This window comes from Pyrgilauda ruficollis, unplaced genomic scaffold, assembly GCF_017590135.1.
Source record: "Pyrgilauda ruficollis isolate IOZ18807 unplaced genomic scaffold, ASM1759013v1 scaffold23, whole genome shotgun sequence".
NCBI classification, from domain to species: domain Eukaryota; kingdom Metazoa; phylum Chordata; class Aves; order Passeriformes; family Passeridae; genus Pyrgilauda; species Pyrgilauda ruficollis.
Window position 1 is genome coordinate 1,715,018 of NW_024522539.1, and position 23,220 is coordinate 1,738,237.

Consider the following 23,220-nt stretch of genomic DNA (forward strand, 5'->3'; position numbering starts at 1 on the left):
AAAAGAACTGGGTAATTTGGGGATATACAAACATCACTACATGTTTTTGAAAAGCAAATACTTAATTTTTCTGGGATGGAAAGTATGTTCTGTTCTTATTCTGCTACAAGCAGGTTGAGTTGACTTTTTAAGGAGTTGAAGTTTGAGAGGCTGATAATTGCTTCTTACTGTGGGATGCTGCACTGCAGATCCCTTCTCTATTCCTGGCTGTCCCCTTGCACTTCACCTTTGGAAGAGGAGGAGTATTTTCAGCAAAATGCCATTCTAATTGCTGTCTGAAGAAACTAGAAAATAGGACAGATATACAGGCTGTTTTCCCAAGTGATGAACAGGAGCTTCTAAAGATGACAAATGTAAGAAAAGGCAAAGAATGAAGACTTTATCCAACAAAGTTTCAAGTCTTTTGGAATAAGCTCTGCATCATTCAGCTCAGCCTTTGCCATAGCAGCCCTGCCTCCACAGAGGTGCTGTGTACACACAGGCTGCCTGAGCCCTGGTGACATGCTGCCAGCAGCAGCTGCTACAGGGACATCCCTTCAGAGAAGTGTCTGTGCCACTGCTCCTCCATGGATGAGGATTCTCAGGGATGGGGGTTCTCATGACAGCATGTGAGCATGACTCCTGTCCTGAGCTCAGATGAGTTTTCTCCAGCTGTTAACCCTCTCCTATGCTTGTCCATGTCACCTGCACAGCTCTTTGGTGCACTAAATTTCTCATTACTTGTACAGTTTTTTAGTAGCAGCTGTCTTGCATGGAAGGCTTCCAGAAGCAGTGTCTTTCCAGTACATCCAGGGCAGCCTTTCAGCTTCATGTTCCCCTGGGAACCATCTATTATCCTGGGGAACCACTGAGTTCTGTAGCTTGTTGCAATCCTCAAAGGACCAATCTGCCGTAGGAGATGTGAAAGGGCAGAATTCCCCTACAGGAGGGCACTTGGTGACATTTGCCTGACCTGGACCTGCCAGGGCTGTGCTGGCTTACAAATCTAGGAATTCTATTGTGGTATGTACACACTGGAGCTCAGGGATGTCTGCTGCTTCTGCTTGTGCTTTCTCCCTTCAGAGTCTGCGATAGCAGCATGGTGGAAGCATCCATGTGGGAAAACCCAAATCCAGAGACTTGCAGGCAGCTCTGTGGTGGCAGTGGCTGCCCCTTTGTCATGGAGTACAGTGCCTGGCTGTTGTGCTGACTGTGACACGGGCATCTCTGTATCCTGCTGAATTCGTCTTTGGGAGATTGCCCCCTGGATGTCCCAGTGAAGGTGACAGAGGAGGGTCTGTTCTGTCCCATAACAATGGCAATCAGCAGGCAGGGTTCTTGTGTGGCCTCCTTGTCACTGAAGGGACAGAGCTGGCCAACACCAAGTTCTCAGTGGTCGTTGTAGAACCCAGCAGCAGTGACAAACCTGACAAGTTCCCGTCCTCATGGGCACCAAATTGGCCACACATGGGGACAGGGTTAGGCCCTTCCTTCCAGGGGCACCTGCGGTTTCCAGCACACGCCTTGAAATAATTCCATCTCCCTGCATATGTAATTTTGCGTGTCATTGCCCCTAATTGCATGCTTAACACACACTCTTTTTAAAGTGCAGCCCTTTTATCAGCAGTAGGTAGTAGCAGGTTTAATAGGGTGTTTGAATTCCTATAAAATTAATCTGTAGCCTTCTGCGATAGGAGACGGGCAGGGAGCCATGTGGTTCATATCCAGTGTTGATAAACTTGTTATAGAGGCAGGAAACATTTCTGATTGGAGCAGTGACAAAATAATTTGGAGCAGAGCCATAAAAAGAGTGGATGGTGATGGTTTGAGCACAGCAGAGATTGAAATTGCTGGTGTGTGGAAGCAGCGCTGCCAGCTAACATTGACTTAGTGTCTCTGGAGAACTCTAACGGCAAATGCATTTTATTAATGGCAATATTCTTGTAGGAAATGCTGAGCATTGTTTCAGAGGTGGAGCCCCCTCCAGTACGTGGGTTTGGAAGTTGGCCAGACCAAGATCTGTTCAGCTGAGCTTGTTGCTGGTCACTGCTCTGGCCTCCGGCTGCTGCAGGAAGGTTGCCTAAGGGCACGTGCTGGGTACTGTCTGCTAACAATTGGAATATCCTTTTCTAGTGCGGAAAATGCATCCATCCCCTCTCACTCTGGATTCACCTATATGGGATAAAGTGCTCAGAGACAGCAGGTCATGTTTTTAACTGTTCTTTTATTGTCTTTCCTTTGAAATGTGTTTCCCAGAACATGAACATCAGTGGGAGTTGCTGCTTTCCCAGCTGGACTTGAGCTGGACTGCCAGTAAGAGGGAGAGCTGCTCTAACTAGGTTGTGGTCATTGGCATTGGAGTGCCACATGGGGCTTGGATACTTTTCCTTGCACTTAATTGTCTCGTTTATTAGCCTTGGAGGAGGCTCTGATGTGCAGGTGAGAGGGCAGCCTGCCACAGGCAGCCATGGAAGGTTGGGACCGTTACTGCATCTTTTGTGCTTGCTCTTACTGTTACCACCTCTTCACCTTCTTCCAGCTGCTTTCTGCTTGAATCCAGCATGGAAACAAATGTGGACAGCAGGGGTGGCTGCTGGGCCCATTGAGAATGGCAGAAATGGTGCAGGTTGTACAGCCATAGTAATGGGGGATGGAGAATGCAGTGCACAGGAGTCATGGACTGTGCTGGTCTCCCAACAGGGCTGAATTTCACCAGGTACCTCCAGCCATGGTTCCTTCACTGTGTAAAACTGGGATGTGATTAAATCAAGGAAAGTAACCCCCACTGCAACACTGTCTTTTCTTTGCAGGGAGGCTGTCAGAAGGGGACTCTCTGGAGCTGAGCTGTAGTGCTGGTCCTGCAAAGGTGATACTGGAGCCAAACCAAGTGGTGATTTTGGACTGTAACCTGACCCCTGTTGAGCAAGTGATCAATATCACATGGAAGAAGAATGGGTTTCCATTAGTGGAGCAAGAACATCTCCATGTGCTTCCAAATGGATCGCTCTTCATCTCATCCCAGGCTGTGGCAAAGGACAGTAAATATCCTGAGAGGGATGGTGCTGAGGGCAATTACTCCTGCGTGTCTCACACCTCCCTAGGGACTGTCACCAGTCAAACAGCTGCAGTCAGATTTTCAAGTAAGTGTTCTGGGGGTTTTGTTAATTTGCTTTCCTTCCCCTCCTGGTACTTACACAGAAATCTGCTTCCCCAGGAGCTTGAGATAAAATGTCTGAAATAAAATCATAATAATGATGTATAGATGAAACTGGGAATAGGCCACAAATAAGCAGTGGTGTCTTACTGTTATCCCACTGTTAACATCCTGTGTAACTCTCTGAGGTAAGTGCCATGAGCTATGAATTAAAAACAGGACCCTCCTCTCTCCAAAAGACAGTGCTTGTTTTTGCAGAGAACTTCAGAGCCTGGAGTGCAGCACCCTGTGCTTGGAGAGGTGACTGTGGGAGGGTCTGGCTGTGGCAGCTTCTGGGGTGAATATCTCTTTGTATGGAAGAGATGAAAGAAAGGGTTCTTCAGGGCAGTTTTTGTTTGGATCGAGGAGGACACTCCAAGATCTGAACTGCTGAATCTCTGCCCAGAGTTCAAGAATAAAATTCCTTTCTGTTCAGGCTTGGCTCCTGGGGGCTATTTTAAGTGAGTGCAAATAAATGATTCCTTGACCTGCCAAATAGGTGAGGCTAGAAAATAATGCAAATACAGTAACACTTCTCTCTAGTACAGTGACTTGTGTATGTTAAATGTTGCTAAAAACAGCTGCATAGGCACACCATGGGAGTTGTGGGGGGTGAAGGTGCAGAGATGATGTCCTGACACCCCTTTTACATTGGGATGTTTTTAGGCTCTGGTACCCCAGACAGGGCCATCCAGGTTTGGCCAAGTGAGTGTTTCAGTCTGTGAGCACTGTGCTGTAGAAACCAGAACTCTGGTGAAGCTTTGCCAGATGAGGGGAAAATCTTTGACCTTTGCAACATGTCCTCCTTTTCTGCCCAGAAAATGTTTAGCATGCGGTCGGGGATCCTGCACACAGGTATTGTTTGGGAGGAGCTGTCATTAGTCCAGATGGATTTATTTAGGTGCTCCTGCCTCAGTCCCAGACAGCCTGAGTTAGTATATATTTATTCCCTTTTAGGGGTGACTTATGTTGAAGTGTGTGCTGTGTCTCTTGCCCAGTGGCAATGGGCTGTGTCTCTTTTATGGTCCTGGGTTTATTGTTTGGTGTCTAATGAGTTAGAGCAGTGGAGACATCTCAAAATGGGGAGGCTGACTTAAATTGCCCTTCTCTCCTCCTGGATTTTTCCAGAGGAGCATAAATGGGTGATGCCTCTCTCCATCCCCTTCAGTGTTTGTCCCAGAAATGGGAAATTTCAGGTGAACATTTTCCTTGTGTGTACTCCTATGTCTCCTTTTATTACCATGTGCACAGGAAAAATGCTGCTTCCGTGGCACACACATGCACCTGACATAACATATCCATTTCTGAGCAGGGAGCAGCGAGAGAATTGATTAATGAAATGCATCTCTCGCTTCGATTTGTTCCGAGGGCTGGGCAAAAGCACTTGCTCCATTAGCATTCAGCTGGAGCAAGTGAGGATTGTAAAGGCTTGGGTTTTTTCATTTTTTCCTCTGCCACTGAACACGGTCTATCCAAAGCTGGATGGAGTGGATGGACTTATTCTTTGTGCAGATTGCCTTGGGGACTGCTAATCAGGACAGGGCAGTAGAAGAAAACCTGTTCAGCAGGTGGGATGTGTTATTCCTGCCATGAGCTGTTCCTTCTGACCTGCAGGCCCTTTCCTTCCCTGGAATGGGGTTCCCATGCAGGGCTGTGGCAGTGATGGCCATGGCATATGGGGAGGAGCAAGGCTCTGAGGGCTCCTGTGTGCCTGTTAAACAAGCAGCTGCCCAGGCTGATACATTTGGTTTGCAGGTTTTCCTGAGCTCCACGTGCTCCCATATGGAAATTATTGTAGTTGTGGGAAGGTGTAGCTTTCTACCTGTTAATAAATACATTGATGAAGATTTGTTAAAGCTTTTAATTTAGCTTAAACATTTTGTGCAAGGGAGGTTGTAGAAAATTACAGTAATTGTGACTGTCAGATGAAGACGTTTGCTGTGCCTGGAGGGAACGGGCCAGCATCGCGTGGCTGCTGGCAGGGAGCACGGGGGAGGTTTGGAGTGTTCCTGCACCTGGAGGGACAGGCCACAGCAGGAATTAACACACAGGATCTCTCATCATCCTCTCTCCACACGGACACTGTGTCTTCTCTGTGGCGCCCTGCGTGTCGGGGATTTGAGAAATGGCAGACTAGGATTTGTTCTAACTTTAAGGATTTATTTTATATATTTTATCCTATTTATTTTGTGAATTAGGGGCATAGGTGAGTGAAGGCCAGGGACTGTAGGCAGAGCCACGCTGGGCAGGAGAACTTCGTGTAGATGAATGCACAGGCTCTGGACCATCCATGACTTTAGATGTGGATTTAGATGCTGTTTTGGGTAGGTGGGGAGCTGGCTCCTGTGGAGAGCAGGAGCAATCCTGTGCTGCCATATGGCCCCGCAGACGAGCGCTGTGCTGGCTGTGCCTGCGCTGTGCCGGGGGGGCCGTGGCAAATTGCTCCCACGACTTTCTTAGCATGTTCCCCTTCCACCCCCAGCCTGTTCAGAGGTGACTCGTTCAGAGAGGGGTAGCTTGGGTGGTGTATGAGATCTGAATGGGGGCTGATATTGCCCCCACCTTGGAAATATCTCCAGTAATTGTAGAAGGTACAAAGAGGACGAGCACACGGAGAGTCTGGGGGCAAAGCGCTGTGGGAGAGAGCAGCGAGCCCCTTTCAGAAGGCTGAATTCCTTGCATAGACTGCATTTTCTGCCTGGGGTGTAGTGTTGCTGGCTGGCAGCCTTTCCAAGCCCACAGCCTCCTGCACGGATCACGCTGCTGGGAGAGGGGGAGGGTGCTGTGTTTCACCACCCTGCAGTCACCCCTGGGCTCAGGCTAAAAGCCTTGGCACACACGGCTTGGCTCCAGCTGGGTTTAACATGTCAGTGGGGAGGGAGCTGCCTGCCCCACTCCTGGAGGTGCAGAGCCCCGTGCTTCGGCTGTCGCTGAGGGCAGTTTGCTGAAATGCTCTTCACCTTCTCACCTGCAGTGGGTAATTTTTACTGAGTGGCTTATTAAGGTGTTCAGGATAATCAGTGCAACGGGGCTGGGAGGTTTTGTGGCTCAGGGTGGCTTTGCAAGCTAAACCTTAGCTGAGAAGTTGAAAATAATGTTGAGTATGTGTCGTCTTTGTTTGCCTTTCCCCCTCAAGCATCTCCTTTCGCTGCCTCCCTGTGGGAAAACCTCTCACTTTGCAGCACTTCTGCAGCAGTAGAATTCTTCTGCCCAGAATTTGTTTGTGGGAGGAGCACAGCCCCTCCAAGGATCCTGTGGCCCCAGGGTGAGCAGTGTGTTGGAGCCTGTCCTGCACTTGCTGTGACCTGCATGCACGTCCGTGCAGCGTGTCCAAGTGACAGGACCTGCTCTCCAGTCCTCTCCTCCCTTGCCTGATTCTTTTTCCTTCCAGCAGCAGCTGTTGGCAGCACAGCTCTGAGTTGCACTAGAGGTGCTGTACGTGTCCTGCCTTGTCATTCCACCCTGGTGCTCCTGAGGATGAGAGAAGAGGAACACAAGGGATCACAGCATGCTGTGGTGTTGGCCCCAAGCTGGTGCAGATGTTTGTGGAGCAATGATGAGCCCAGCCAGCAAGTCTGTCTCTGTCTGACCCTTTCAGGGCTGACAGCCAGGGGTCTTGTTCAGTTCTGCATCAAAGGAACTTTTTCACTTCTCTTGCTTTGATTTGGTGTTACTTTCTGTACTCAAAAGATCCCAGTTGAAGTTCCCTGTCCCCTCCTTCACGGAGGACTCTGCAGGCTGCTTCTTTCAGAGCTTGCAGGGGTGATTTTTTCCAGGCCATCCCTGTCCACCCTGTCCCTAACCTCGTGCTGTGAAAGGAATATGATGGATCTGCTCAGCCTCTGAAGCCCACCCCACTCTGAAGAGCTCTGAGACAGTTTGCTGTGCATTGCCATGGTAGAACCCCCAGCCCCCATGGAGCTTTCAGCCTGCCATGGCTTTGCCAGGAGCTGTGACAACCCTTGGGAAGCATGGCTGTTCCTGTGTGCTCCAAGCAAGAGGGACACCATGCTTCCTAATCAGGGTCACTCTTTGGTCACATTCCTCCACATCCTAGTGAGGTTCTGTCAGGAGTGCTTTTCTTGGCTTTTGAAGAGCCACTCACAGTGGGCAGATAGGGCTGGGTGGAGGTGAAGGGCAGGATTTGGTTCTGAGCTGGGAATTTAGAGCTTGCAGGACCAGGTCTAGCAGGTGATAGCCAGGAATAACCAGGGCAAGTTATTGCCTGGTAAGCTAGGGAGCCCAGGAGGCTCTGTCACCTTTTGTACACCAAGATGATGTCAGTTAATAATGAACGGCAGAAAGACTGGTGACACTGCATGAGATGGAGGAAACAGAAATGCTAAAACATTTAACTTTTTAGGATTCCTGCCTCCTATCAGGATCTTCCTGAGTACATGGCCCTCCAGAGCCTGCCAACATATTCTCATTGACACCTGTAGGATGAGAAGAGAATAATGGGAAAGAGGATTAAGGGTATCTGCTGTCAGGAGAAGCTTGTTTTGGTGATGCCATCCTGAATATGCACTGACATTTGATGGATTTTCTTTTAAACTCTTGGATTCAGCAAGTTTTATTAACATGAGCTTAAAAGGTTTTGTAATTTGTAAAAATTATTCTGTGGTGAAATGGTCTGCAGTGTATATTTGAGGTTACTAAAGCAGTTGGCTGAATTAAGGCCTTACATATTAATGTATTTTTCAAATTTGTCCAGGAAAACATTTTTCTTTCCATTTGTATTGAATTGAAAAACTAAACGTGGCAGACAGCTGGTGGGAGAATTTGGTCTGTAGCTGCTGTGGAGAGCAATGAGTTGCTTGAAACATGTGATAAGTATTTAAATTAAAGAAAAACACTAATGACAGCTGAGAATATGCCGAGGTTAAATGGGTCATGCAAAAGCATTTCATTTTCCCAACTGTGCATACTTTCTCAAGCACACACTGCAATAAGGCATGCATATGTGTGCATGGATGTTTGTGTGTGTGAGAGATGCAAAGAAAAACTTCAAGTCTGGAGACCTACAAAATCCAAAGCAATGATGGATGTTCTTGGAAAGCAGTGGTGAGACAAGCACATATGTATTGGAGGGCCAGGAGATCACTCAGGGTCCTTCTGAGCACAGTGCTGTGCTCAGCCCAGCATTCAAGTGTGGTTTTTTGGCTGAAATTGATGTTTCTTGTTCCACGTTTGGGGTTTCTGGCACTTGTGTTGAGCATTGTTGGATGGATTTGTCCAGCAGGGTGGGTTTCACAGCAAAGACAGTTTAACAGAGATGGATAAAGCAGAAGCCAGTTCTTCTGGGGGCTTTCTGTCCCCATCCAGGAACCTGCATAAATATTGAAAACCCTGCCTGTGACTGAGATGCCTTCGGGTTATGCTGTTGGTAGGACAGATGCTGGCAGCCCTGGGGGAGGATTTCTGCTGCAGGGTTTTGCTGTGTGCATGGAATGGTTGGAAGATGAGGCAGCTTGGATTGTGGTCCAAGAGCAATTCCTAACCTTAGTGCTTTGTCTCCAAAGCAGTTCAGCCTCTTTACTATGGAAAGACATATGTAGAGAGAGGTGAGCCTTGGAGAGCAAACAAGTATCCTGACATGTATGAAATCCATCCTCCTCTTAGCAGGGTGTCTGGATCCCCTTGGCTGCCTCCCATCTGCTTGAATAGGATGAAGTTGGTTTTTGCAGGTAGGAGAAGAAGGGTCAAAACTCTTATGGGCTCTGCCTCTGGTCTCCAGCACTGCCAGTCTGTGGGCAGTTGTTTTGTGTAACTTGACATCTGGCTTGTTCTTCCTCTTGCCTTGTTTTAATTTCCTGTGACTGCAGGAATGCTACAAGGCAAGGGATAAATTCTCATCTCTGGGGTTGTGGCATTTCCCCTCTGTTTCTCATTCTGTGTCCTTCCCAAATGGAGCAAGTGAACATACAAGGAAGCAATTTAGGAAGGTAACTGCTGAAGCTGCCAAATTGCCTGTCTTTCTCTCACACTGTTGCCTTAAGGTAGAAAATGAGGGAAGAAGCAAATTTACACATTGAAACCTTTCAGTTACTGTTGTTAGGGTTGCTGAGGGTCTGTAGGAGCACAGGAAAAGGAGGAATTACATTTCAGGCTGTCTTCAGGAGAGAAAAGCCTTTCTCTTAGCTCATACATCATAACAGATTTGCATTTCTCAGCAGAAACACGGAGTTATTAACTTTCCTTCCCTTCTTTCCCCAGCATTATCACGCTTTTTCCAGCAGCCGGAGTCGCAGACCGTGGAAGAAAATGGCATGGCCCGGTTTGAGTGCCGGATCGAGGGGCTGCCCTCCCCTGTCATCACCTGGGAGAAGGACCATGAAGCTGTTCCAGCAGAGCCCAGGTGATTCCCTGCTTGCTTTCTTGGGCCAGCTTGAAAAAGAGCAAAGCAAAACCTGACCATTTAGGATGTGGAAATCATTCTATAAAATGGTAGAATGACCAGAGAGGTGATAGGTGATAGAGAAGAGATATCAGGTTTGGACCTGATAACTAAGTGATATAAGGGGAGGTATTCAAGGGACTGAGGAAGAAAGGTCCATAAACATCTAAATAAAATGAACTTTCCCCCATATATTCAAACCACAAAGGAAAAACAGCTCTTGATACTGTGCTAGTTATTACAGCACAGAACCTGCACCCTGCAAAGGCCTGTGTGCCCAGGACAGGGCATGGCAAGGCATGGAATGCTTTGGCTTGTCCTCTTGTGTGAAATGACATGGAATTCCTTGGGTTATTGGGGCCTGGGGTGAGGAGTATTGACCTGGGCATATCCAACTGAACTCCATTATGTGGAATTTCTTTGATTTTGGTTGTGGTTTTAATGGGAGGCCTTTCCCTTTGTCTTACTCCCATGTTTAGACACCATCAAGTAAAAGACACTGAATTTTCTTTTTCTGGATAAAAGAGGAGAGTCTTGAAGCATGATACTTTTTCCTTCATGAAAGTCAGTTACAGAGGAGGGGATAAACCATTAGCTGGCTGCCTGTTTGTCTGTAGACATCACTTGTGCAGGGTACATCAGTAACTGAATTGTTCCTTAGTTCTTAAAAACTCCTTTTCTGTTCTTCAGAAGGAGGTGTTTCCCTCCTGGGGAAGTTAATCCAAGTGGCAGAAGAGGGAGAAAAGAGGGAGGTGTTGGGGGGGAAGTTTAGAAATACTTTTGAAGCAGTGGCTATTTCTATAAGAATACCCACTTATATCCTTGAATCTGGAGTGTGGCAACTAAAAGTTCTTAGGAGGCTGTTGATAAAAAAATTAATAAAGGAAGGGAAAAAAACCCCAGAAAATAAGGGATTGCTGGAAGAAGTGTGTCATAGATACAATGGCTTTTTAATGAGACAGCTCGATGGATATTGTGAAATTACTTGTTCAGAGATTGCTTTCATCACAGGCAGCCTGAAAATTGTTTTCCTTCTAAAAGCCAGGCCATAATCTCTGTCTGCAGATCTTGCTTTTTAAATCATGTTCTAGCTAATATGCTTTTTCAGAAGGATTTGCTTTTTTTGTTGTTGTCTAGTTGTTGTTGGATTTAATATAACCGGCTTTCGAAGGAATTAAGTGAATTCCAGGAAATGTTGGCTGCCAACCAGAGCTCTGTTATCCTCCCTGCATTGTGCCTAAGGATGGGATCTCAGGCTGCCCTGATTACTGTGGACTCCCTCCTGTGCACACGTGGGATGAGCCTGTGAAAATGCAACCCTTTGGCTGGGCAGGTGTCGGGGTGATGATTTCATACTCCAGAATAGCAGGGCTGGGAGGGTGTGCAAAATCAGGCTCAGGGACTGGAGGTACAGCCCTGGAGTAGTGCTCCTACATCAGTGTTTGTAGTTTAAGAGGGATAGAATAATCATGTTAAACTCATGTTGCTTTTCTCTTTTCTTGCTTTTCCTTTTCCCCCTCTCTAAGTCTTCCCCCTCCACCTTTCTTTGTTGTTCTTACCTTTGGGCACTCTTTTCAGCCTTTGCCCCTGGATGCAGGTTCTAGCATGGTGCCACCTCAAAGGTACTGAGAGCTGATCTTAAAAAAGTATTTAAACAACCTAAAGGGCACCAAAGTGCTGACTGGTGTGTTTGGAATACCTTTCCTGTCCCTCTTCAGGACAAAAATCTAAATTACCTATGTGAGTAAGGCACAGATTATTTTGCAGTTCTGGCTCTGAAGCACATTGAGTAAACACTGTCTTAAATCTACAGCAGCTGCTGAAAGGTGGCTCATAGGATTTCTCTAGATTGCAGTTGATTTGGGGTGTGTGGAACATCTCTTGGCCCAATCTCTGGTTTAGGTGCTGGCTGGGTTTCACATCAGACTCCAAAATTCTGTTTATTTTCTCTAGAGCCAAGATGAGCACTTGCTGGGAACTGGAGGTCTTTGGAGGTCTGCACAGCAAATCCATAACCTACAGACCACATGCTCTGCAATCACAGTGTATTTTTCCACATTTTGGCTAAGTGAGGGTTTTATCTGTGTGTGGAGTTTATTTCTGTGCTGTGTCAGGACTGCCTTGACGTGGCTCATGTTCATGTACCGGACTCTGGAACTGTGTGCAAAAGAGCTTCCAAACTGAGGCTACAACAGAGCTGCAGGTTCCTCACTGTACTCAGGACAGCTTTGGGCTCTCCTAGGCACCTTCAAAAGGCTGAAGGTAGGGTGTGCTGGCAGTTTACTAGGGAGAAGGTAAGAAAGGGAATAAGGCTGTTAATGCTAGGATGTTCTCTGAGCTGTAGGGTTGCAGGGTTTGGACACAAGGCAGTGGCTTGATTTCAGCTCTTGGGCACTGTCCTGGTGAGCAGTCTTGAGCCCCTCGGTGCTGTCAGGGAGGGGAAGAGCTCTGTGGGTGTGCCCTGTTGTTCTTGCTGCCTTTGGAGCCGTGGTAGCTGGCCCTGCTCTGAGTGTGCTGTCCTTCAGTGTAATCCAGGTGGGGGCTTGCCTTTCGCCCCATTGAGGCGAGCTTCTCTGAGATCCTGACACTGCAGCTATCAATAGAAAAACTCCTAGGACTGCCAAGGTTCCAGTGTTTCTGTTGCTTCCAGGGCCTTTGTGTGTCTGTCCTTTAGTTTTTGTTTCCTGCTTAATACTTGGTGAAGGTGAGCAGACAAAAAGATTTGCGCTTTGTGTGGAAGAAAAGCATCGACAACTGTCTGCTCTGAGTCATCAGGCAAATTTCCTTGCAGGGAGCCTGGGGATGGAGCAAATGCCCTTGCAGGCTGCCTGAAGGCTTCTAGTTCAGGGCTGCTGGGACCCTGAAGAGCTGGAGGCTTTGTGAGCAGCTGGGAGAAATGGTGGATAGAGAAATCCTGCTTTTCTTCCCTCCTTGCTTCCCCAGCAGAGCGATGTTCACCACTGCCATATTTTCCCAACAGGATGTACTGCATTGAGTAGATCTCTACTACTGGTACTGAGGGGACTCAAGCTCTTTTGATGATGTCTCCTCATTCAACTCCCTTGTTTGTAGCTCCTGCTCTCTTTAGAGACACGGTGGCTTGTTTTGTGCCCTCAAGAGAAGCTGGGTCCTGAATGCCCTGTTATAGTGACCCTGCTGTGAGAGAAGGAAGGCCAGAGACCAGAGGTCTGTCCTAGCCTCAGTGAATCTGTGATACATCACTGAAGTGTCTTTTTGTGGCTGGGAGATGCCTTGCCTGGTGTTTGAAATATGTTGGTATTAATTACAGACTCAAATAGCAGATGCACGACAAAAATAAATATTATCGCAGTGGGAGGCTTTCCCTCCACGGAGCTGAGAGGATGCAAATATTTGTCATCTTTCTCCCGAGTCCTGATGAGGCATCCTGATGAGGGCTTTTGGGTATCACCTCCTCTGAGGTCTTTTGGAGCTTGATCCTGAGCAAAATGTCTTTGTAAGTAGCAGGAATGTAGCTTTAGGGATGTAAGGCATTGCTTTTGTGTACGTGGAAAGCTTCAGCCAGAGTGTCCATGAATCAGGCTGTAGGATTGTTTCAATGGAGACATAATGGTCACTGGAGGAGCTCTTGTAGCTCTTCTTCATCACCTGTAAAGAGGACAAGACATGATGAGCACAAATCATGCAGTAGCTGAGCAATGCAAGACTCACGGCAGGGATATTTGTCTCTGGAGCAGACTGCTTAGGGCAAAGGAGGTGTTTCCATGAGTGCAGATTTAGGGTAAATGTCTGCAGGAGCAGGCATGCTGTTGGTGACCATAGCTTGAATGCAGGATGAGTGACCTGTCTCATGGTCTTCCTGGCTCCATGATCCTCGCTCATGGCACTCCAGCTGTCTCAGCACCTGGAGAACCACAGTTTGACTTACTGTGATCTTTGTGGATGGCAGGACTGGCATTCATGGTTATAACTTGCCTTTGTGCTGTTCCTGTGGAATAGCTGCCATCCCTCCCCTTAGCAATTGCCTTTGAATGTGTCCTCTTCATAATGAAGACTGATAACCCAGAGCTGCCTGTCAAACCTCGGCAGCTCTGTTTATAGAGGCTTGCAATTAAAAATGGATCTCATATATAATTAAAAAGGATCACGTAGGCTTTGCGCCTTGCATTCAAGAATAAAGAGGCTGCCATCTAGGAATCCAGGCAGAAAATGGAGATGCTGACAGCCCGCTCCTACTTTTATGCTAATTGCTAATCATCTGCTTTGTTCAGTGTAATGCAGCAAGTATTGTGTTCATGTCGTGAGCAATGTAGCCATTTCACTCTGTGGAAGTGTTTCCCAGTAGCATCCCATGGGCAAATCAGAGGATACTGAATGCCCAGCTGTGAGTTTGTCACCTTGTGAAAGCCAGAAACTTGTGGAAGAAGGAAAGGAGCCACTACAACCCAGAAATTATGCAGGTTCAGGTGGCTGTGTCATGGCTGCTTTGGCCCATGGAGGTGCAGCTGTGTATCAGCTGGTCCCTTTTCGTGTACTTGAGCTGCAGCAAGAAAAAGATGATGTTCAGACTTCTTTGCAGTGTGTTTTTTGTCTGGCAACCAAACCTTTGTAAAAAGCAAGTGCTGAAAATGGCTGTAGCATGTGCTCAAGTTTGGGGACATTTACAAATGTGTATGTAGAAATGTACAGAGTTGGTTTGTACTAGCCAGTTGGTTTGTGTCAGCAAAGTCCTGTTAGTCTGATCTCCCAAAAGCAGCTTTTGCATTTGGAATACTCCAAGGTGATGGATAGGTCTGTACCTGCTGCTTTTTGATATCCACGGGTTGGGTTGCTCAGAGGTTCCCTGATCCCATTCTGCTGTCATTACCAGGACCTGCACATGAGAGGTTTTTTAGGAGAAAAGGAAGGGATAAAAGGGCTTTGGGGTGATGAATATCTGGTGTAAGGCATGGCCTGTCTCACACTCTTCCTTTTGGTTACTCAGGTTTATAACTCTTCCCAATGGTGTCCTCCAAATTGTGGATGTGCAGGAGAGCGATGCTGGGATTTACCACTGCGTGGCAACCAACGCCGCCCGAAAGCGCTACAGCAACGATGCCACCCTCAGCGTGGTGAAAGGTGAGGTGCTGCCAGCAGCCTCTTGGGCTAGGTGCAGGTCTGCCAGGTAATCACTGTGTGTGCTGGGGGAGCTGGGCTCAAATACCAGTGACTATCTCCCCTCCTGGTGTGGCTCTGCACATGGCCAGCTTTGGTTAAAACTTGCAGAGAAACATTTCATGAAAGGTTTCTCTTTGCTGGTGATGGGATAAGTATTGGGAGGACTCCTTTGTGCTCTGGGGTGATTAGAAGGGATGAGGCAGCCCATTTGCTCCTTGGGGAGGGCAGCATTTTTGGTGGTGTTCTCTGCAGTGGCATTGGATAGCAAGAGAAGCAAGGGCATGGACAGACGAAGGCACTTCCCAAGCAAGCGAGAGAAATAGCTGGAGGCTGGAGTAGCTGGCAGGACTGTGTTTATCCAGGCTGCCCAGTCCAGAGGAGGCTGAGCACAGTGACATCCAGCTTGTGTTTTGTGTCCGTATTTCTGGTGCTCTGCTGAGCTCCAGAGATCTTTATGTGGTATTTGGGAACAGCCCCAGCTGGGATTTCTCATGGTGATACAGGCCTTTGGAGCAAAGCTTTGGGTGTGAGCTGTCCTTCACCTCCCGATCTGGGCCTCAGCCTCTGAGTGCATTTTCCTTTGTAAGCCAAGAGTGCAGTGGGCAAGTCTGGACATGAGGACATAGCTGAGAGCATGAGTGCAGTGGGGGTCTCCAGGCTCCAGCATCCTTCCCAGCATGCCTGGCTGCCTCCCCAGCTTTGTATCATCCCTGTCCTGCAAATGGACAAACTCACCAGGGCTGGGAGTCTTGCTGAGCTGTCCCTTCTCTCAGGACAGTGCTCCTTGCCACATGTGTCTCCTGCTCATGCTGACCCCAGGGTATCTTGCAGGCAGCTTTAACCTTGAAAGCTCTGAAATCCTTCCCAGCTCCTTTCATCTTTGTTCAGGATTTCATTGCTTGGCATTCTGCTCCCAATGTATTTTCCCAGCAATGGCTTTGCTGTTCATCCATCAGCAGGGAGTGTAATTAACTGTGGAGCCTGAGAACACACCTCTGATCAATGGATTGTGTCATGGAGGTAATCTGGGTGGAATCTGCAGAGAATTCGTGAGCGGTTGAATGCTCTGTATCTAATTGCCAGCCCCTGCCAGATCCTCTCTGTGTTTAATGAAGCTCAGAGCTGAGGGGAGCACTTCCTATGGGCAGTTCCATGCTCCAGAGACAGCTCCTGGGCTGGCTCTGGTGTGCTGTTGATAACTAATATCGATCATGCTGCAAAGGTGAATTTGATGTCCTTGGCATCATAACTCATTCTGCATAATTGCATCTTGTAGCTCTGCAATGTTTAATCTGCTTTGCAAATGGAGGCAATGGAAGAGGTTAAATGGGAAGCGTTCCTTCTGGAGCACCAGCCGGCCCGAGCAGATTTCTGCCTGGAGTTCTCACCCAAATCTCTCTTCTGCAGCACCACACCACCCGCTGGCTGCTAAAACAAATATGTGAGGTTGAGTTTTTCACCAGATTGAGCTGATAGTGATGAAAAACATGCCTGTTAAATCTCTGGGGTTTTTTATAATTGGGGAGAAGTATCTCTGAGACAGATGGGAAACTGCAGTGACCTGTGCAGGCTGTAAACTCCTCCATGAGTGACTGGCATGGTATTGATCCTTTTTTGTTTCAGCACTTCACCATCAGAGCACATTTTTGGATGCCTGGACTGGCTTGAGGAGTCTTTTCCTCCCTGTTCAGAAGCAGCTGATAATAGTTGGAGTGAACAGGTCATGCAGAAATCCTTTCCTGATTGTGAAAAACAAAACCAAACTAAACCAAAACAAATAATTCTAGGGGAAAAAAAACCCAAAATAAACTGAAAGACAGGCAACAAAAGAACAATAGACTGAAGTACAGTTATTTAGTGTTGCTTATTTGGAAATTTCAGGGACCAAACTCCTGTGTGTCTGCAGACAGGAGCAACTAAACTGCTTCTTCCCTCCCTGCTACTGGCAAGGGACTCCTTTGTGCCAAGATAAGGTGACAGTCCAGCTTTTCAGTCCCACTGCACTGCCAGGGCCCCTGGAAAAGGTTTGTGCAGTGGGACCTTGTGTCTCCTTACCCGCTGTCCCACTGGCAGCACAGGCAGTGCTGTGTTATGATGCTGGAGGCTGTGCTCCTGGTAGATTTTGGGGTCTTGCTGGTGATAATGCAAATGCTTCCAAGGATCAGGTCTGGGAACATTTTGTGTTCATGCTTCTGCCTTCCACACAGGGCTGGATTTGCACGAGCTGTGCATAGCAGAAGAATCAGTTTCCCTATAGCTCTTCTGTCCATTTGTCCTGTTCCTCCCCCCTCCATCCCTGTTCCTTATACAATGGCTGGGAATTGTTCCCTCTCCCTTATTAAAGGCCTTTTCCCAGTAAAAACAGCAATTAACATGACCCCTTTCTGTCATATCTGCACAGTCTTAAGAACCCCAAAAATGTCATTTCCCTGGGCAGTGTGACTTCCCTGTCCTGGGGGGAATTTGGGCTGTGCTGTGTGTCTGTGGCTGAGCACATGCTGGCCGTGGCCAGGCAGGGCTGCAGATGTTTTGGCTGTGCAGACTTCATGGTGCAAATTTCCAGACCTTCCCTGGGGAAGCAGTGTTTGGAGCTGGAAGGGAAGAGAGCAGACGGGACAGCGGGATACAGTCACACAGCCCTGAAACAGAGCCTGCTGCTGAAACAGGGATAGCTTGGGTTTTCCCCTTGGATCTCCTCTGCTTCCCAGTGGATGGAGTGCCAAACACATCTGGCAGCTCTGTCCCTTCACCCCTCACCTGGACAGGTGACGAATGAACCCTGTGTCTCTCTCTGCCAAAAAGGGCATTAGGAGCTGCCTGTGGGATGCTTTCCCAGGCCCTGGCTGTGCATGCTGCCGTTCCTTGGGGTCAGCTGTGTCTTGTTCCTTGTAGCTCCTTTTTCTGGAAGCAGGCTCTAGAGCCCTACTCTGAACTTGTAGACAAAGAACTAATTCCTTGTGTGTCCTGGTCGTGTTCCCAGGTTCTTGACATACACACAGAAGTGTTGCCATGCTTCATAAAGCAGCTCTCAAAGAAGAGTAGCAGAAGGGCTTGGGGAACATGACGTGTGGTCTCAGCGGGTCACTTTGCCTGTCACTTCGCTTCCCCCCTCCGTGTCATGCACATTCCCGCTCTTTGTGTGTTTTCAAGGGAATAGGGACTCCCTCTTGCTGTGCGTTTGCCCCACAACTGGCACAATGCAGCACAAATAACAGTCAGAAGCTGTGCTACTGCAAGAACAGTAGATTTTTACAAAGATTTGATCTATTCTGTTTTCAAATATCACAAGGAGTGTGGCTCCCCCTAATTTTCATCTTCCCCATTGAATGAATGCTGGGATCTCTCTTCTCCACAGCTAACCCAAATTTCAGTTCCCTGCAATTCATCCTATTAGTTTTAGTTGCAAAGTATTGAGAATCTTAAAAAAAATTATCATTCCTTCTTATTTTTTAATCCCTTTGAGTATGTATAAGCAGTATGGTGTCTCCCAAGTGACCTAAAGAAAGTTAAAAATCTTGGCAATTTTAGTATAGAATAGTTTTCTCCCACTGGAGTGGGAGAAGCAAGTTTGAGATCCTGACCCCAGAGCTCCTTCATGTAGATCTCAGTGTTTGTGTCTTTTCATATTTATTGGTTATTGCAGAAGGATTGTGAAAGCGTGGCCCTGGGGGCCGGGACTCCTGGAGAATCAGTTCCTCAACGTTTAAATTTCTGTAAATAGGGATAATGCAATAAATAGCTTTGGAGTTGCCCTTTTGGAAGGGATGGTCAGTCTGGAGAATGATTATGGGCATTTGGTGCTGGAGGGCATCTTGGGGCATATAGAGAGTGAGGTGTGGACATGTATCTCAGTGTGGGTGTGGGATTTCCCCTCCTTGTGTTCTCTGGACCGTGTTCCTGGTCTGTGCTTGTGGGGTGGCCGTGACTGCTGTGACATGTGTGGGAAAAACCTTTGCCTTAAACTAGATGGGCAAGAATCAGAATCATCCTGTGCTGCAGTAATGCAGGAATTGGAGAACAGAGCAGGGTGGTGTGGAGGTCTGGGCTGAGCGAGCCACAGAGGAGTCTCCCAGCAGCTGAGCACATCCCCCGCGAGCTGGGATTTAGTGCCGTGTTATTAGAGATGACACTGCGAGATTGCCGTTGGCAGAACATCATTTACGCTGACAGTTGTAGCAGCTTGCTGCAGCAGTGTCCCAGGAAATGGATTTTTCAGCCAAATATTTGTATGAATGTGATAACAGGGACAGAGCTTGGAGGCAGCTGAAGCACCTTCAGTTTTTTTGTTCTTTTGGTGTTTGTGCTGCAGTGGCTTGCAGGTACCGACCCAGAGCCTGGGATGGGGATGGTTCCTCCCACCAGTTCCAGAGGGCTGTAGGAAAATACAGCTCTTGACTGGGATGAGCTTTAGGGGTGGAGGGGAAGGTGGTGATGAAGTGAGCAACACTCGCAGTTGGCCACCACCTCGCGGAAACAGACGTGCTGTTACCACAAGTGGATTTTCAGTCCCTGCATGTGCGAATGACGTGCTGGATGCTGGCTTGGCACTCAGCCTGAGCCCTGGCCACGTGCTCCACTCCCCTTGCGGCTTCCAACACAGGTACGGGGCAGCCAGGGGACAGGGAACTTCGGATTTGGGTCAGTGCTGCTCTGGGCTGGCCTCCCTGACCGCAGCTGGGCATTGATCCTGTGTGTCTGCATTGATCCTGTGTGTGCTGCCAGCAACAGTGAAGGGCAGCATTAACCAGAGGGGAGGGATGGTCCCACCTGGAGTAGGGTGGTCTCCCTCCAGCAGGAGCCCATTGCATGGGCAGCAATCCACAGCTATGCACAGAGCTATCCACAGCTGTGTGTGGGCATGGCGCACTTCTTCTGGGAGGCATGAGTTGTGGGCATGTGTAGGGAGAGAAAGTGTGGGGTGGGATAACACAATTGCATTTTTGCTGTGAGTTGTTGGCATAATCAGCAAATGATGCATCACCTCGGAGGAGGAGACATCCCAGTTCTAACCTGCAATTGCCATGTTCCTGTTCCATGTGCCTCCTGTGCAGGACATATAACTGTCACTTTTCCCTCTCTCCTTTTAGCATCCTTCTGTTTTCCTTTGCCTTCTGGTCTCTCACTTCACTAGCAGTTAAGCAGGGAACTGCTCTCCACTTGACATCTCAATAGCTCAGCCATGAGGACTCTGTTTACGAGTGTTTCTCAGCTCTGGTTTCCTGGGAAGCAGGTATCTGAAGCTGTTTGCATAATGCATCTGATGGATTCTGTAAAACGCTGTTGCTCCTGCCTGTGGCAGAAGGTGCTAAGCAAGCCATGGCAAGTGTGAATTCAGAGGATGGCAAGATCAAGGAGGAGGTACACAATACTTCTTGCTTAATAAATAGATCTTTAAAGCTAAAAGTGACCTTTTGCCTAACAAACTGTAAACTTTTAACTCCATCTCACTTTATTGAGCCTGTCACTGCTGGTGGGTTTCAAGCACATGTGAAACAGGATTGAGCCCATAGATATTGGGTGAAACTTGTGAAAGGCTGGTGCAGATGTGTGTCAGGCACCCATCCAACCACACAGCTCTGCTTGGCTGGGGTTCCTACAGGGCCAAGATGCATCACACCCCTCACATTGCCGAGGGAAAGCTGCTGATAGCTCCAGTGTCAGCAGCCTGCTCTGGGAGCCCAAGGGGAGTTCCAGCTCAGCTGTCTGTGAAGTTCCATGGGGCTATGATGTGCCACACTCCTGACAGCTCCAGCAGCCCGCAGTGACAGAGAGTTTGATACAAAATGCAGAGCCCTCACCTCCCATTAAGCACAACAGCTAAGCCCGGGGATGGCACTGAAGAGAGTGGCCACAGAGGTGTCAAGGATAATAGAGCAGAACAAGGGATGTACAGCTGGGAATAGGTGAGCTGTTTCCAGGTCCTAAGGGGAAACTGATCTAATCCACATGCAGTGGTAGCTGTGCATGACGTTTAGAGCTGTCAGATGTGGCCAGGCTCGTGTGTTACTCTGCCTTCAGCTCCTGCAGATGAGGGATGTCTGGATTCAGGTGGGGTTTATGGTCGTCTGGTGTTCTCCACATGCATCCCTTACTAATTCAGGTCTGCTGCATTCTTGAGACTTCCTGAAATAATGCAGATCTCTTCAGAGTCACTTGGTGGTGGTGAAATCCTGTGGTGCATCAGCACATCTGCACTACAGGGATCACACCTAGCCTGTCCTGGAGGATGTGGGACAGGCTATGACTGTGTGGGGAGGCTGGAAAGGGGCTAGGAATAGAGACCATAATTAGGTCAGCAGCTTACAGTGGGCTGCAGGACAGGAAGGCTGATGTGGTTGGGCTCCTGATGACACTAGTTAATTATTAATGATTGGTGTTACAGCTGTGCTTCAGCAGCTCTCTGAGGTCGAGGGCTGGCAGTGCCCTCCGGCACTGACAGTGTCCAGCAGCTGGAGTCAGGATGTTGGAAGTGTCTGGAGGCATAGCAAAGCTCATGGGGGTGTCTAATCCCATTACTTTTGACATGGGACAGACATGTCCCTATCTCCAAGACCCACCCCGACCTACAGGGGTGCTGAGGAACAGGAGTGGGAGGAGTGGGCCTGGGTCACAGGGGAGGCTGAGTCAGGAGCAGAGCTGGGCTCTGAGCCCTCACTTGGATATCTCGGATGGTAGGGATTGCTCAGAACACAGCTGGGAGTTTGCCTTCAGTATCAGAGATGTTCTTGCCCATCTCTGTTTCTGGTGCAGCCAGGGGGCAATGCCAAGCGGATTGTGGACAAGAATGAGGAGCAGGAATGGAGAGGAAGGATGGGATAAGAAGGGGCAGGTGGGGTTATCAAACACTGCCTTAATGCACGGCCTCACATCAGGGTTCTCTGTGGCACCCAGCAAATGTCCAGGCAAAGGGCTTTGACAGAATCTGTGGATATCAGCAATGATCTTTCCCCATGGAAAGCCAGCTTTTCTTCCGGACTTTTCCTAGAAAAACAGATTTGCATTGTCCTGTGTGAATGCAGATGCATCCATCTGCTTTTAGTTCTCTCCCTTCCAAGTTGGCAGTCTCACTTTGCCAGACTGTGTTACTGTGGGCTCCCAGCGTGTTGTGTGTTTGCAGCATCACTTGTGGGAAGCATTCTGTGTACCTGGCATCAGGGAGAGCCCTGTGCAAGATCCCTTCCCAAAATGTTCTTCTTTTCAAAGCTGCTTGGGACAGTGGATGGCTGCTGTGGCAGAGGGAATGGGGCAGAGCAGGAGCTGTGGTCACAGAGGAAGCAGATTGTGCCCTCCTGCATGGTCCAGAGCCTCCAGCCTCATCCCTCTCTGCCTGAATTGCAGATGGATCTGATAATACAAATAAATCTGAATTGCAAATAGGTCTGATGAAATAGGTGTCAGCCTCTGGGAAACATCAGCCTCAGAGTGCAAGGAGGAAGTGACTGGAGTGAAATGGCTCCAGTCACTGAGGCAAGGTGAGTAAGGAGGAGTTTCAGGGTGACTTGTGAGCCAGGACGGTCTTCTGTTGATCATGTCTCTGTGTCATTGCTCTGCAAGAAGTAAAAAAAGTAGGCCTTACAGCTTTTTGTTTTCTCCTTGGAGGTTCCTCATGTATCATTCTGGAAAGTGGTGTGCTGCCCTAGGATAATGACATAGAGAGCTGGTATAATGATGGTTAAAATATCATAAGGGTGTTCCCACTGAATCCCAGAGGCTGGCAAACTTATGTTGCCAGGGCTATCTCATGTTTACTGATTTGGGAGGTGTTTATATTTAAATTATGGATACTGTGGCTTTGTTAAGGGTCTTCTGATGCTCTCTGGCTATTACTTTTGCACCTTCACTTCTGTGAATAGCTGTGTTATGAACCATGAGCAGATGGAGTCTCAGAGATGCTGAGAGATGTACCCAGAGCAGCACAGTGAGTTAGTGGCAGATACCATGAGAGACTGTCTTGAGCCACTGGATGGAAGCTGGGACATCATCCTGACTGGTTGTCAGCCGTGGGACATTCCTGGTGTACTGTGGAGGTTCCTGTTGCAGTGGAGACTTTACAAAACAGCCTCTTGCAGCCCTTGTTTTTCTAGTCCCTGGGCTTGGCAGCTGCATGGGAATGGCTGGAGCTTGCAGTGCTTTAAGGACTCAGCTTGAGCAACATAAGCTGTCTGGGTCTTAGGGTTAGAGCAGGGATGCTGCTCTGCTGTTCTCCACACAGAGACATTGAGGTACCTCTGCTCCTTTCTTCACTTCTCCTTGTTGGCCTCTCACCTGATCTAGAGGCTCAACTCCCTCTATATACTGAGTAACTTTCTTATAGGGAATTTGTTTGCACAAAAGTCTGTGAAAATGTGCCAAGACAGGCTTATTAATCAGTAGTTACTGTCTAAAATGATGACACTGTCAATGCTGCTCCAGCATCTTTCTGTTAGGTCTTAGCATCCACTGTGCCCTGAGCTGAGGTTTCCTATTGCCTCTGCCACATTCCAGCTCCATGGGCTGCTGCTTCTGCCTCCCAGAA

The 23,220-nt window shown here is 48.2% G+C and overlaps 1 protein-coding gene across 1 annotated transcript in view; it reads left to right on the top strand.

Moving 5' to 3' along the window:
- The window catches only part of IGDCC4 (immunoglobulin superfamily DCC subclass member 4), an 83,313-nt gene that overhangs the window by 27,206 nt on the left and 32,887 nt on the right, over positions 1-23,220 (top strand). Inside the window, exons 2-4 of the mRNA XM_041469186.1 lie at positions 2,790-3,119; positions 9,389-9,530; positions 14,533-14,666. Of these exons, the coding sequence (XP_041325120.1) occupies positions 2,790-3,119; positions 9,389-9,530; positions 14,533-14,666 (606 nt within the window). The remainder of the gene's footprint in view (positions 1-2,789; positions 3,120-9,388; positions 9,531-14,532; positions 14,667-23,220) is intronic.